Raw genomic sequence first — 13940 nt, forward strand, 5'->3', positions numbered from 1 at the left:
AGCAGGATCTTAATGGCAAAACCTAATTTTTAGAATCTATCGAGTCTGACCTTCATTGATTTGAGCCGCAACCAGATCGATGAGTTTGACGTCGCTCACGCCAGACTCGGCAACGTGAAGACTCTTATTTTGTCGGATAACAAAATGAGAACTTTGCGTGGTTTGGGCAAGTTGTATTCCTTGGAGGTCTTGGATATTTCAAACAACTTTATCGCCGAGGTTTGTTTATGAAAAGTAGCCAAATGCGGGTCACAAAAGATTGAATAATCTCTTTTTTTCTGCTATTGATTGAGGACCTGTTTAGCTTTTGATGCATGCTGAAGAGCTCATCAGTTGTGACTTGTGATTGAAGCAAAGTTACATTTACATGTGTTGATTTTGATTGATATTAAAAGAACACGCATTGGAGGTGAGGAAAGCGGTTGCGTTTCAAGGTATAACCTTCCACTGATACAAACCTCCTAAATGAATTCGCGTTTTGAACATGAGCTACTGTCATAAGGCTACTGGTAGTTTCTACAAAAATGCGGACATTTGGCTCCCGGCTGGCCACATTTATATTATTTTTACTTTCCATTGCTTCTTGCGAAAAAGAACGACAATTTTTGTATTACGCAACTTATGCGTGGTGGATATGAGCATGATACGAGCAAGAAAAGTTAAAGTTATCAGAATTCAAATAAACGAGTTTCAGTTGGCTGGCAAAAAAATCAGCTGAAAATCTATCTCTTCACCATATAGCTAATGGTACTCTGCTACACCTTCATTAAACGAATGAATAATTTGTCACAATATGTTTTTCTTAGATAAGCGAAGTTGACCATATTGCAAAGCTACCTTGCTTGTCCAAATTGAACTTGTCTGGAAATGCCATCACAGACGATTGTGACTACAGGCCTCAAACATTATCACGGTTTGGCAGCAGGGCCTGTGAGATTTGCTTGGACCAAGTACCATCCACACAGAAGGAATTGGATACAGCAGCCGTACTTTATGCTATTTTAAAGGTGAGGAAGCTGACAAAAATGGAGTGTTAGATGAGTTTTGTTTATGGATATTGAAAGCATTTTTTAATTTGATCTAAACGTAAACTGCTGTAACTTTGCTGAAGCTCAAGTTAAATCTTTCGATTTTCCAAACTGCATAGGGAAAAGTATTTTGATAAATTCATACAGATAACTTTACTACGGAACTTGATCATGCCGTGCATGGCATAATTAATGATTTGTTTGTAATTTATGATGACATATTTTTTTTGTCCATGCACGTTTTGTCATTGTTGTCGCTGCTCAAGGAAGGCCAGGCTGTCGTGGCAGTTTCAAGCAATTTTACGTTTACGGATGTAGTATTTTATAAATAATGCGAAATAACATTTAAAAGTTTGAAATGCAAAATAACGTTTTAAATAATGCAAAGTAACATCTATTTGATCTTTAGGACTTTGATCTTTTTGATCTTTGGGACTGCAGTTTCTTTTGCAAGTAAAAATTTACTCGGATATTCGGATAATTAGATTGTAGTAATAAAACATGTTAAACCTGTTGAAGTAACTATGTTTTGTCTGTCTATGGTACAAATATTTGAAATAGATAAACTGTTGGATTGGTGCTGATCGTGGCTCCTGTAGTACAGTATAGTCCATCGATAGAGATGATTGTATTTTTTTATTCTTTGTTTGACTAATGTTTACTTTTCTCATGAGAAACTAAGTTTCCAAGTATGAAAAGATTGCACTGGTAACGTTACTTTTCGTCCTCTTTTTGCGAAATAAAATTTTCTATTATGTTAAAGATAATACTTTTCACATTGAATTAAACATCGGGTTGAAACAATTGTTGTTGCGATTTCTCACACAACCGATTATGTTTCAGTCACGAAGGATGTCGGCGCATACCACTACATTCGTCAGCCGCGACACAATAACTGGAAAAGTGATATCGGCACCGATTAAAATCAAAAGACAAGCTGTGAGTAAAGTTTGACAGATGGATAGATCGTTACATCGTAGTTGAACCAAAAGGTTACACCTATGACCTTGCAAGCTTATTTTAGATAGAAAAAAGGCAAGTCAAGTCATAACTTGGATATTTGATGGTTTTGTAAAAATTATTGTAGGTTTGTATTTTTTCTTTGTAAGAGAGTTTATCTCTTAACTCCATTTGACACATTTTGCCGGCTCTGCTCGTTGCTGATGGAATTTGGAAAGACTTTTAATTGTTCACTCTTTTTTCTGCTTAGACGCTAGAGAATATGGCCATGTCCGCTCCCGGTCACCTCCAAACGATGTCCAGCCGCACCCCACCTCCGCAAGATGGTACGTGATTTAACGCAATACGTTCATTGTAAATGTCAACATTATCTTATGGAGGTAGGAAGTTTACGGAGTCCACATTGCAGAAACTTGGATGACGTAGCTTAAGACTCAGATTTTGCTGGACATTCCAGTGCTATATTTGCTTGAGAGATTTTTATTGTCAATAAAAATACTTTTGAAGTTTTCGGCTCCGGAGTTTGTGTTTTGCCATATGAAAGCAGTCGGTCAGCATAAACCAGCTCCACCAGTTTGAAGCATCGGTGGTTGAAGACTGAAGAACCATCAAAACAGTGCAGTCAACTTCGCCAGCGAGCTAAACGCATTAAACACGCTTGTACAGTGTTTTGTACATCTATGAATGCTTTTACACGAACAAAGCATGAGCAAGTAAATGTTTTTAACGATATCGGTTGCAGCTGATACATGCTGAAGAAATTATAAATACTTTGTGTTTAGGCAAAAGCGAGTATCTTATTAGATAAGATTGCAAAAGTTTAAGAGCGTGTTCTTTGAGAAGCTTGATGTACTGTAATTAGTGGTTTGGAAACAGTCAAGATTAAACGAAATTAGAATACTTCACTAAAAGTGAGTACTGATGATGTGGCAAAGTTGTCATTGCAATAGAAACGATGGCTCTCTTGTTTTGATGTTCGTGCATAGTTGGTTGTTGTTACAATCTAAAAATGGCATCGTGACATTTAATCAAGAGGAAAAAACAACTCTAAAACAAGTACCGAGGTCCCTACAAACAGAGCAAAAACTTGACAATGAAGGCCCCATTTGTAGCAATAACATTTCTCTTCATGACTATGTCCAATCATACACGAACATATATTTAAAAAATGGCGATATTCTTTTGAATAGACCAGTGGTTCTCAACCTATTTTCTTTCATGGCCCATTTTTGTTTGCATAAAAGTTCTGTGGCCCATTTAGTTTTTATGTAAGAAAAAAATTCCAAAAAAGGTTTATAAACAAAAAGCAGCAGAACATTGCCTTTGGAATGTTGCTGTAATCCCCTTGTTGAATCCATGCGCTGACGCTTCACACTATCTTCTTTTCGTTAAAAAAAGTTCACACTTCATCCATGTAATTTGGATGAACTTTTTCCAGGTGAAGTCTCAGTTTTGATGGCCTCAATGAATGATGACTAAGAACTTTACAACATAATGCACATTGTTCATGTTCTTCTCTGTTATCAAAAATTGATGTAGGCTACATACTGAATGTACTTTTCTTCAAACTTAAAGCTTCAACTACTGTCAATTACTTCCCAAGAAAATCCACAAAATAAAATGCTGCACGTACTAAAAAGCGGATCTGCAGAAGTTTAACAAGGCTACCGTTTATACAGATGGCTTAATTGTAACCACAAACTAGTCTATTACATCATAAAGTGTTGTAAAAACTGAGTTGATGTAAAACTGTATGTTGCAATAATTGCAATGATTACTGCCACTTTGTAGCTAAAAACAGCAGCATCATTCATTGTACGGTAACTAAACAAACACACACAAGTGTAAAATTGACTATAGTGTCAAAAATGAAACAAAATGTTTCAATAAATCTTTCATTTTTTTAAATATGTCTGTGGCCCACCTCAAATGCTTCTATGGCCCACCAGTGAGCCATGGCCCACTGGTTGAGAACCGCTGGAATAGACAAAACTACTACATTATTTTTATCTCAGTGGCCGAGTGGTTAGCGCGTTGGGCTTGCAGTCGAGAGCCTGCATGTTCGACTCCAGCCACCCGCACTTGATGTTGTTTCTCTGGGCAAGAAACTTTACGATAACTGCCTCTATCCAGTGATCGATTTCGAGTAATGGGTAATACCAAATTTAAGTCATAAGTAAAGTAGACAACAGGAAACAGACATTGCCGTCGGCTGCAGCGTGGGTCAGGTGTACATCGGAAGGCGTACACCGATGCATAGCGCTCAAGTCCGCTTTCCCGCAATGCAGGACAAAGATAACAAAACAAACAAATCTCACCATTTCGTTGGTGTACAGACCTATTAAAAAGCAAGAATGGTGACAACAATGAAGAAAAAAGTGTAAACTGATGTCAGAATTAGTTTCGTAAGCAACTACGGTACATGACTTTCATAAAACTGGAAACGTCTCCATATGAAAGCGTCACGTAGCTACTAGTAGTTTCACGATTAATAACAGTGACTACTTATCTTATCAAACTCTATCCATATACGAAACACGCAGTACTCTCTTGACTAATGGCTTTCACTTCAGTAGAGTTCAACCAGTGCATTGGATTTAAAGGCTAGTCTATATTTGTGATGTTACTGGCGTAGCCCTAATAATGTTGCCACCCGCACCAACATCGATGTAAAGGAAATTTAACTCCATGTCAATTCGCTTTTTAATTTTGTCATTGGTTGGGTAGAAAATGTAGATTTACGTTTATGATTTTCTTTGGTTGTTCCTTGTGGTCTTCGTTTGTGCTTTAGGGGCTCAAGATATGTCCTTCACCACTTTGTGATTTTCCCCGGACGACACCGAAAGGCTTTCTTGAGGTCACGTCGTAAACTACTGAAGTCATTCATCTTGTACATTATGTCATTTTATGCACTTTACGCTCGCTATATGCAAGGCACTTCTATTTGTAGGCTAATGTGTTCTTTTTTCACATGTCCAAAACAACTTCTGATAGAATCAGGTTTTGTTTTCTCTTATCTTTTGTTTCAGGCTATGCTGGCTTTCAATGATTTAAAATTGTGGTTCTTTTAAAAGTGCAGTTTCATTTGTCTCAGTTAAGTATTCATTTTTGTTTAATTTGCAGAATTGTACGACTTTTCATCAAATGCCCTCCGGTGGCAAACTATCATGTATTCTTTTTGAAAAGTAAAAAAACTTATGTCCTGAATCATTCTAGTCACTCTAAATCGAAAATTAATCTATATAAAGTTGTAATTGAAATCCTATCATTGTAACATCACAGATTTTTTAAAGTTATCTGCTGTTTGTTTTTTCGAGCTGTCCTAAGTAACCATCCAGACCCGAGAAGCTGTCTCTGCTTTTACAGTTTTCGATAAATTATGATCACTCCAATGTGCACAGTGGTCTAAAACTTTATCATACGTCATCTTTCTGACTAGGCTGTCACCACGTTAAATGTCGTGATCTGTGCCTTGCCAGTGCAATGATTCGAGAAGTGAGGGTTCATGCAGCAACGCAACATTCAGTTGATAATGATGTCATAAATAGGCCTAACGCTTGCTCGCCTGAGGTTTACAATTGAGCTTGCTCTGAGACCTGCTTCACGCAAAGCTTGTTTATAATCCACTTACACATACTGTAGCTAACAAAACTCTCTATACTCACTATACTCAAAATACTCACTATTCTAACGAAGATTTCAAAACCCACAGTTTTCGAATACAAACATTGAAATTGCTAGTTGGTTCTGTATACTGTTTGTCACTCTTCACCATGCTACGCAATGAAACTGTGCAGTCGAAGCTGTTTTTCATGATTTGATTCCACGTGATTTCGCTCGCAGCTGACGTCATTGTGCTTGCAGCAAACTTCTGCGAATTTGGTTCTGAATTCCAAAACGGGAAAGCAGCAGACTTTGGTTTTCTCTACTGATAAGACGGAGACAGTGTGCAGTGGAAGAGTATTGAAGGGCAGTCAGTGTACAGTTGTTAGACTGGTAGCTTTCGTAGTTATCACAGTTCACTGTTGTGTGGAATAAACATGTTATTTTAATGACCAATAGAATCTCTCTTTGTGTCATTGAAGGGTGCAAAACGCACCACACTGGTGTATAGCAGCAGTTTGATGTATGACATAACAATGTCAACTCTTTGTTTCTCGTGAGACTAACAGCTCAGTGAACTTTGACTTGATATGCATGCTTATTTTGTTTCTGGGTGCATTGCAGTCTTATCGCTCACTCATAGGCATACAAGAAATGAGATCCTGAATTGTTGTTGTTTTTAGGTTTTGTCCCGGAAAAACATAAACCCTTGAAAGCCACTAAACAGCCAGATCGCCGCCAACTGACAAATCCTGACATGTCAGGGTACATGAAAACTTCATCTTTACCCGAGAAGCGTTCTCGTGATGGAACTCTTTATGAAGCTCTGGAGGAGCCTTCACAGCAAGCAAACGGTTCGGCTCCTGTTAGAGACCACTCCATGGAGATTCGGATCATTGATCCTCAAGGAGAGTCTATTTCTGACGATCCTTTTGGCCAGGATAGCAGCTACAAGACTCTTGATGATGATGGTTCTGAGGAAGTTCCATCAGTGTATCATTCTGCTTTCTCTTCTCCTGTTATCTTTCTTGACAAAGAAGGTGCCGATGCTGACACTTCACTAGGAGCTAGTTTCTTGGATGTACAGTCTTCATCACCTCGGATCTTGGATGAACACAAACATCAGGTATGTACCACCAGACTTTCAAATGATTTTTAAATTATTTTTGAGAAATATTAAAATTTTAATTTTGTCTTATTTAGGAGTTGAATGCTGAAACGAGCAACTCTGCTCAATCTCTGAAAGGTTTGGACACTTTTCAACCTCATGCTGGCAAGTACCAACTGATGTTAAAAATATGCTGATTTTGTAACTTAAAGTATTTTTTAGATATACTGCAAAGTTTTTTCAGTTTTAGTGTGCCACAAGCTATAAGAAGCTCTTTTTCTGAAATTCCGTTTGTCAATTTAAGGCTTTTATGTGCTTGATCAATATTTGTGCTACTGTTAATCTTACAATTAAGTTGTTCACAGTTGAGCTTCCTACTTTTATGTTTGTATTTTTATGTGTTTAATACCTGATACCTTTTGATTTCATGTTGTAGTGAGCAGCTTTTCATCCAGTCCTCAATCCAACGAAAAACAACGTTTCTCAGATGATGTTGATATCACTGGTTCTGAAGAAATAGCTGAAACAGAGCTCGGGAAAAGTAAAAATCTTAGAAACAACGATGAGGTACAGAAAGTAACTTAATAGCGTTTTCAGTTCAATTCGTACTTAATGCGATCTTATAGTGCGGTATATGCGGTTCCCATAGCATTTACAGAGGGTGCACGAAAACTCCTGAACTGAAAATACTGAAAAATAGTAGCAATTTAATATTATGAGATGTTTTATAGACGCTTTATTTCATTATTGTATTTGGTTTATGATTTAATGATCCAACTGGAGATGTTATGGGCTCTCCGTTTCAAGAGCAATAAAATAATTAGGAACATAAATTTGCATTCATCACTTACATTACCTTATTTAAGGTTAGATTGTTGTGCAAATGCCAGCATTAATGATGACTTCAAAATAGCATTACTGTTATTTATTATATAACAATTGACTTCGCTGTTAGAGGTTTTATCACGTCATACTAATTTGCTATTTGCAGCTTGGGATATCCAGTGGATTGACAAACGAAGAAGAGAGGCGGTTCTTAAAACTTTACCGAGGTAAAAGTAAAGTTATCTGAAAAAGATTTCACAAGTGCCATCGGCTATATTCTTGTAAAGTGATTAGCTAGCAGCCTTCTACGGATTTGCGTTACTTTCACAGTTACTCAGTCCCGGAATAGACTGCATTGTTCCTTTCATCAATAGTGTTATTCATTTTTTATGACTATGCAAATCTTTTCCGGTTGAGTCATGCAGTTTAACGTCGGTAAAGTATTCGACTGTGTTTGGGTGATCCAACCAACCAAGTGTTTTAATTCTGCATTTGGTTTTGTTTCTAGAATTTAAAACAGTGCTTTTTCCAACCTCGTTTGACTCAAAAATGAGCGAGAAGCGACTTTCTGTCAATGAAGATTGTAATCTGGATGGAGAGCTGATGTATGATGAAGAAGCTGTACGTGGTTCTTGTTCTCTCAAACCAATGTCATGTTTTTGGGGTTATGTTGAGCATCAACAAGATGAGTCCGGTTTAAGCTCAGACAACAATGGTGAAGCCGCCAAGAAGACACCATCTATCCCCGAGCAAAACAGTGCATCACCAGTGGAAATTGTTACCACAGAGTCTCATCATGACCAACAACATGCTATGTTGAATTATGACACTTCAAAAGAAGAACTGAGGGAATGGAAAGAATTTCTGTCTCTTTTTTATGACACATCATTTCAAGAAACAAGAAAACCAAAAGCCCAAGAGGTGAATTATTTGAAGAGTAGCATGTATTAAATCGTGATAGAATTGCTATAAACATTCTCGTACACTCTGTGGCAGTGTTGCCAGACACCACTAAATAAATCTCCCACAGCCGCTTTGCAACTTTCCAAAACGCCAATTCATTTCATCAGTACAGTTTTACTGAAAATTTAAGGTGATCTTAAAAAGATTTTTGGAGCTCAGTTTTTTCAACGATTACAATGTTTTATAAAAAAAAATCTCTACTTACTCCTGTGCCACTGGTTCTGTGGACTTCCTGTATAGTTCTCGCTGTCGGTTACAACTTTTCAAAACCTGTGAATTTCCTCCAATTTAACATTTTTGTTCACAACAACCTTGGGATTTCTCCCTAGTATTTGTACTGTTTCTACTCATTGTGTTCAGAGCAGTACTTCTTGCTCACCCAGCGTGCATTAACCGGCTACTTAGCCTACCTTGATAGCCATCTTGCAACAACATCGCTATAAAAATACTAATTACTAAGATACCAGGATGGACTCCATTTCCGCCCACTGCATTCTGTGGTAAATACCTGCTGTTCATGCGAGTAGGTGTTTTCTAAGTTTTGAATAAATAAGACTTTTCGTGTCACATTCATGTCTACATTGTGTTTTGCTTTGCAATATCTTTGTTGTTTTTTCAGTTTGTAAGCTTATTGGAGAAATCCTCCCTTCCGAAAGATACTTTCACAAAATCACCAGCTTCACCGCTTGGTATTACCGGTTGGTAAAGTGGTTAAATCATTTTGTCAAGAAACGTGTCTAATTGTCTACTCTTGAGATCTAGTAGTGAGAAACTGTTTGTTGCTAAAAGTTTCGCGTTGTGGGTTGAATAGTTTTCAGATTTCCCTACCAAATATCTATGTGTTTTCAGTTTTTTGTTAAAGAAACCGATTCCCCATCTTACTTCATGCTATGTATGATATACTAGACTTGGACTTGTCCTCAGTGGGCTGCTGATTCACTTTTATACGGTTGCTAAAAACTTCAGTCCTCTGGCTCATGAAGATCTTGTTTCTTTTACAGATGCTGATATTTCTCTTGAAGTTTCATTTAATGAATTTTCAACTGCAAAAAAGTTTTTTCCCAAGTCTGAAAATAATATTGAGGAAAAGCTCCCAGCACAATTTGCGAGATCTTTCGAAGAAGTGGACAAAACCAGCACGTCTTCAGAGGTATCTGCTTACATCTGTTTGTAACAATAACAGTATAGCCTCCGAAACTGGCCGTAATGCTTTTTATGTGTGGAAACTCACTACCAAGGAAGGTAAACAATAGTACCATGTCATCCGGTCCGACTGAGTTTTCTTACATGAAAGTGACACTTTGTTCTGCATGTGATGGCAATTTGGCATTGAAGTATGACAAGACGGACTGGTTATACTGTAGATTAGGGGTGGGGAACCTGCGGCCCGCGGGCCGAATGCGGCCCGCGTGACTGTTCCATGTGGCCCGTTTCCATGTGACTGTTCAAAATTTCTTTAATGTATCAACAAAGAAATAATTTAATAATAATTTAATGCATCAATTTCATCAAAAGCAGAGGTTTGAACAGCCGCTTGTTTAAGCAATTACTGAAAGATGTGAATACTGATTACCACAACCTTGTCTATCACTGTGCAGTTCGTTGGCTGAGTCGTAACGACATGCTTACACGCTTTTACTTGTTGCGAAACGAAGTCGATCAGTTCATGAATAATCAGGAAAACCATGTCGTTGAACTCACTGATAGCCAATGGTTGTGTGACCTGGCGCTTATGGTTGACATTAGCAAGCACCTCTCCGAGCTCAATGTCAAGTTGCAGGGACCGAGTCAGCTTTTGAACTCCTTGTTTGCAAAAGTGAAATCATTTGAAGCTAAACTAAATCTGTCAAAGTACAACTTGAAAACAATAACACCGGCACCGCACATTTCCCTACCTTGCAAGAGCAAAAGCCTTCTACAACTACCAAATATGCCCATGTAGGCTATGTGTCAATCTTATGGAGACATTTAATGCAAGATTTTTGGACATAAAGAGTAAAAAAATGAAGTTAGATATTTTTGCCTCTCCTTTTAATGTGGTTGCAACTGATGTTCCTAGTAACTTCCAACATGAAATAGTAGAGCTCCAGAGTGACGGTACGTTGAAAGCGATGTACCAAAACATTTCACTGCTCAACTTTTATCAACGCTACATAAATGCTGATGAATTTCCAGTCATGCGGAAACATGCTTTGAAATATGTGTCTCTGTTTGGAAGCACCTATCGTTGCGGGCAGTTTTTTTCCAAATTGAATCTAACAAAAAGTCGGCTTCGCTCCAGACTGACTGATAAAAATGTGGAGATGCAGTTAAGAGTTGCAACATCTTCCGTGTCAGCAGACATCACACGACTCACCAAAAATAAAAACTTTCGGCCATCCCACTAGCTGTGAAAGTGAAATAAATCATTGTCTACTTCGCTGCAATTTTTATCTGTAAATAAAACTTCGAAATTTTTAGTGGCCCGCCTGTGTTATTTCTCATTTTATGTGGCCCGCAATACTAAAAAGGTTCCCCACCCCTGCTGTGGATTGACAGCTTGATTGTTCAAAACTTACACTAGAGTTGTTAATGACGAGAACTTGTGTGTGAATTGTGCTCTGTGATATTAACCGATGTGCAAAACCTAATTGTTCAAATAGCAATATGTACACTGCAGAAAAATATTTGGCTACAGCGAAACTTGTTACAAAATTAATTATTGATCTGACAGAAATTATGTGACCAAATGCTGGCCAATTTATTTCGCAGGCGAAAGTGTTTGAAGACGCCTGTGCTGCCTCAAAGACTTGTGAGGTTTCAGATGAAGTCATTGGTGAGTTAAGTCTAACTCAATTATTGAATTTAAGAACTTGTTTATGCTCAACAAGACGATTACACGTCGATGTACAGTAGCTTATCGCATCATCATTTCATGGAACACATCGGAGAAATTTTTTGAAGAAATACGAAACGAAAGTTTGATTCCGCTGTATTATTTACGCTCACAAGATGAAAAAGTTATCAGATGCGTTTAGGCAATTCTCCAAGTATATTGATATTGTTCGTCTCCACACCCACAGTGTGTTGGTCACTCGACGTGTTTGAGCGGATTTTTAAAACAGCGCAACAAGATTGTTTTTGTAAAAAAGTAAAAATATTTTATTATTTAGATCGAGAAAACGAGATAAATAGTGGAAATGAACTAGTTTTACTTCATAAAGACGTGGCACTTGAAGAAACTTTATTCGTGGATGTTGAATCCGTGTCCAAAGAATTTGCTCCGTCGGAAGTCGATGGGGTTTTGACAACCGACGCCTGCCCTCAGCAACATAATTTAGCATTGGAACTCAAATATACCGACAAGGATTTGTCTCTGATGGAAAAAGGTGATCCCACTTCTTGTAGTCTTCTTTCTGCCGACACAAAAGATCAGACATTTGGTTTCACCAAGGAGCAGAAAAGTGTGTTAGTGTTTCAGAATGAATCTGATGACTTGGTGTTTAGGGAACAAGTCTTGTCATCAAGTCCACGTGCCGATGCCGTGGCTGAGAAACAGGTTGAAACCATCATCAACAAATCCTTAGTAATTTTGGAGAGAAAAGAAGAATTAAAGAAAGAAGAAAGTTCTCATAAAAACGAAACTAACCCGATCTCAGAATCCGGTTACAATGTATGTGCCGCCAATGCTATGACAAATCCTGCATCATCATCTTCATCTTTTGATCCCAGCATCACTATCCAGGACGTGAAGTCGAATTCCCTGTTAGCATCTGTTTCTCCTGAAGATAACAGTGATGTTGCTCTCAGGAAAATAGAAATTTCTTTTACAGATTTGCCAGGGTCTGAACAAGTTGTGTCGTCTTGTGTTAGTACGGAAGATATTGTTCAGTGCAAGGATGAAGCAAAACCTACGCTTCTCAAAAACTCAGAATTGGATAAGCAAGCTCAGTCTTTTACACAACAAGATGATATTAGAGAATCCAATCCAGATCCTGTATCCTGTATTAGCAGTAAAGAAGAGAAACAAATCCCTCCGCAAAATGACAAAGAAAAATGTGTTCAATTTTCACATAGTGAACGCAATGACACAATCACTATTGATAAACATGCAGAGATAGGTCGTGCCATAAACCAACTAGATAATGCGGTGTGTAACCACGGTGTGCAATATGAAAACAAACCAGAAGGTCCATCATTTTCTTCCACCTTTGAATCTTCGAGTGGCGTTGATCCATTCAGCAGCTTGACCGACACAGCGACTTCTCATTCCACTCCAGAAGTTGCAAAAAACCAAGATCGGGATTCTGAGAAGCGAGGGAGTGAAAATACAAAAGGAACTCATTCAGTGAACAAAGTTCTCAGATTTGATGGCGATCAATACGTTAATTTCCCTTCTATTTGTTTAAGTTTGGCCACGAAGTTGCAGCAGTCACAAGCAACACCACCCACAGAGATTATTGTTAAGTCTCTGTCTCAATCTAAATCTTTGGATTTGCATCCAGAAAGTACCTCCTGCTCCTCCAGTAACCGTGAGATCGAGCCCAGATCTCATGAAGATAACATTCAGTTTTTTAATACTAAATCTATAGGCTCCGGCGAGCAATTGAACAATCGTTCTAAAATTCTTAAACAAAATCAAGAAGCCGGTGATTCTCGTTCAAATTCGAAGCCTTTCCGACGACAACGACGGTTCTCCACCGATGAAGACGATTTATGTGTAGCTCCCGTAATGCATTTGAACTTCAATTCTCTATCTTTGAGCCACTTAAGCAGCCTTTCGCCTTCTCAATATGTGAATTATCAAGAGTGCAATTGTTTTCCCCAGCCAGACGAGCAAATTTTATACATGGTTTGGTCAGATGTGATATTCAGCGACCGTCCAAACACCGAGGTTTCCTGCGCTGTATTCTTAACTAACAAGTGCATTCACTTTGTGTCCGATCCCAGCAACGATACAGCATGTTCTTCATATACTCTGGGAGCTTTTGACCGCCTTAAAAATCCTATTCATCTTTCTCATACAAAGTTCTTTTTCCATGATGAAAATTATGGGAGACTTGTACAAATAGTTCTTGGTCTATACAGTCAATGCGTGAGGGTCATGGGTTCAAATCCTGGTGAGATTGCTACAGTGGTAACTCGGAGTGCCTGGTTAACTCGCCAGTTTTTAAAGAACCTTTTTTCGATTGTGATTGACAACGACGCTTTTCAAGTAGAAGCTATGAGGTAATTAGACATTGTTTCAGACATCTTTTAGAATCCGCGACTGTTTCGATATTAGACAAAAATATCTTTTAAAAATGAAGCTAAATAGTTTTCTTTCATGTTTGCTAGTTTGTGAAAAGGAAATTGTTTTGTTATCTTTTTAAGCTTGCAATTGGAGTGTGTGAAGGTTAACCACAAATGTTTCTAAATAGCTAGTCTTTCCGCAATTTGTTCTTTCTGTCGTACCACGTCTGGATGCAAGTTTG

At 38.0% G+C, this 13940-nt stretch overlaps 1 protein-coding gene across 1 annotated transcript in view; it reads left to right on the forward strand.

Moving 5' to 3' along the window:
* The window catches only part of LOC145769032 (uncharacterized), a 41205-nt gene that overhangs the window by 25716 nt on the left and 1549 nt on the right, over window positions 1–13940 (forward strand). Inside the window, exons 10-22 of the mRNA XM_082580630.1 lie at window positions 34–219; window positions 807–1007; window positions 1872–1967; window positions 2239–2314; window positions 6275–6717; window positions 6795–6868; window positions 7140–7266; window positions 7691–7751; window positions 8033–8445; window positions 9107–9185; window positions 9489–9637; window positions 11239–11302; window positions 11640–13695. Coding sequence (XP_082436756.1) covers window positions 34–219; window positions 807–1007; window positions 1872–1967; window positions 2239–2314; window positions 6275–6717; window positions 6795–6868; window positions 7140–7266; window positions 7691–7751; window positions 8033–8445; window positions 9107–9185; window positions 9489–9637; window positions 11239–11302; window positions 11640–13695 — 4025 coding nt within the window. The remainder of the gene's footprint in view (window positions 1–33; window positions 220–806; window positions 1008–1871; window positions 1968–2238; window positions 2315–6274; window positions 6718–6794; window positions 6869–7139; window positions 7267–7690; window positions 7752–8032; window positions 8446–9106; window positions 9186–9488; window positions 9638–11238; window positions 11303–11639; window positions 13696–13940) is intronic.

This window comes from Aplidium turbinatum, chromosome 4, assembly GCF_918807975.1.
Source record: "Aplidium turbinatum chromosome 4, kaAplTurb1.1, whole genome shotgun sequence".
NCBI lineage: Eukaryota > Metazoa > Chordata > Ascidiacea > Aplousobranchia > Polyclinidae > Aplidium > Aplidium turbinatum.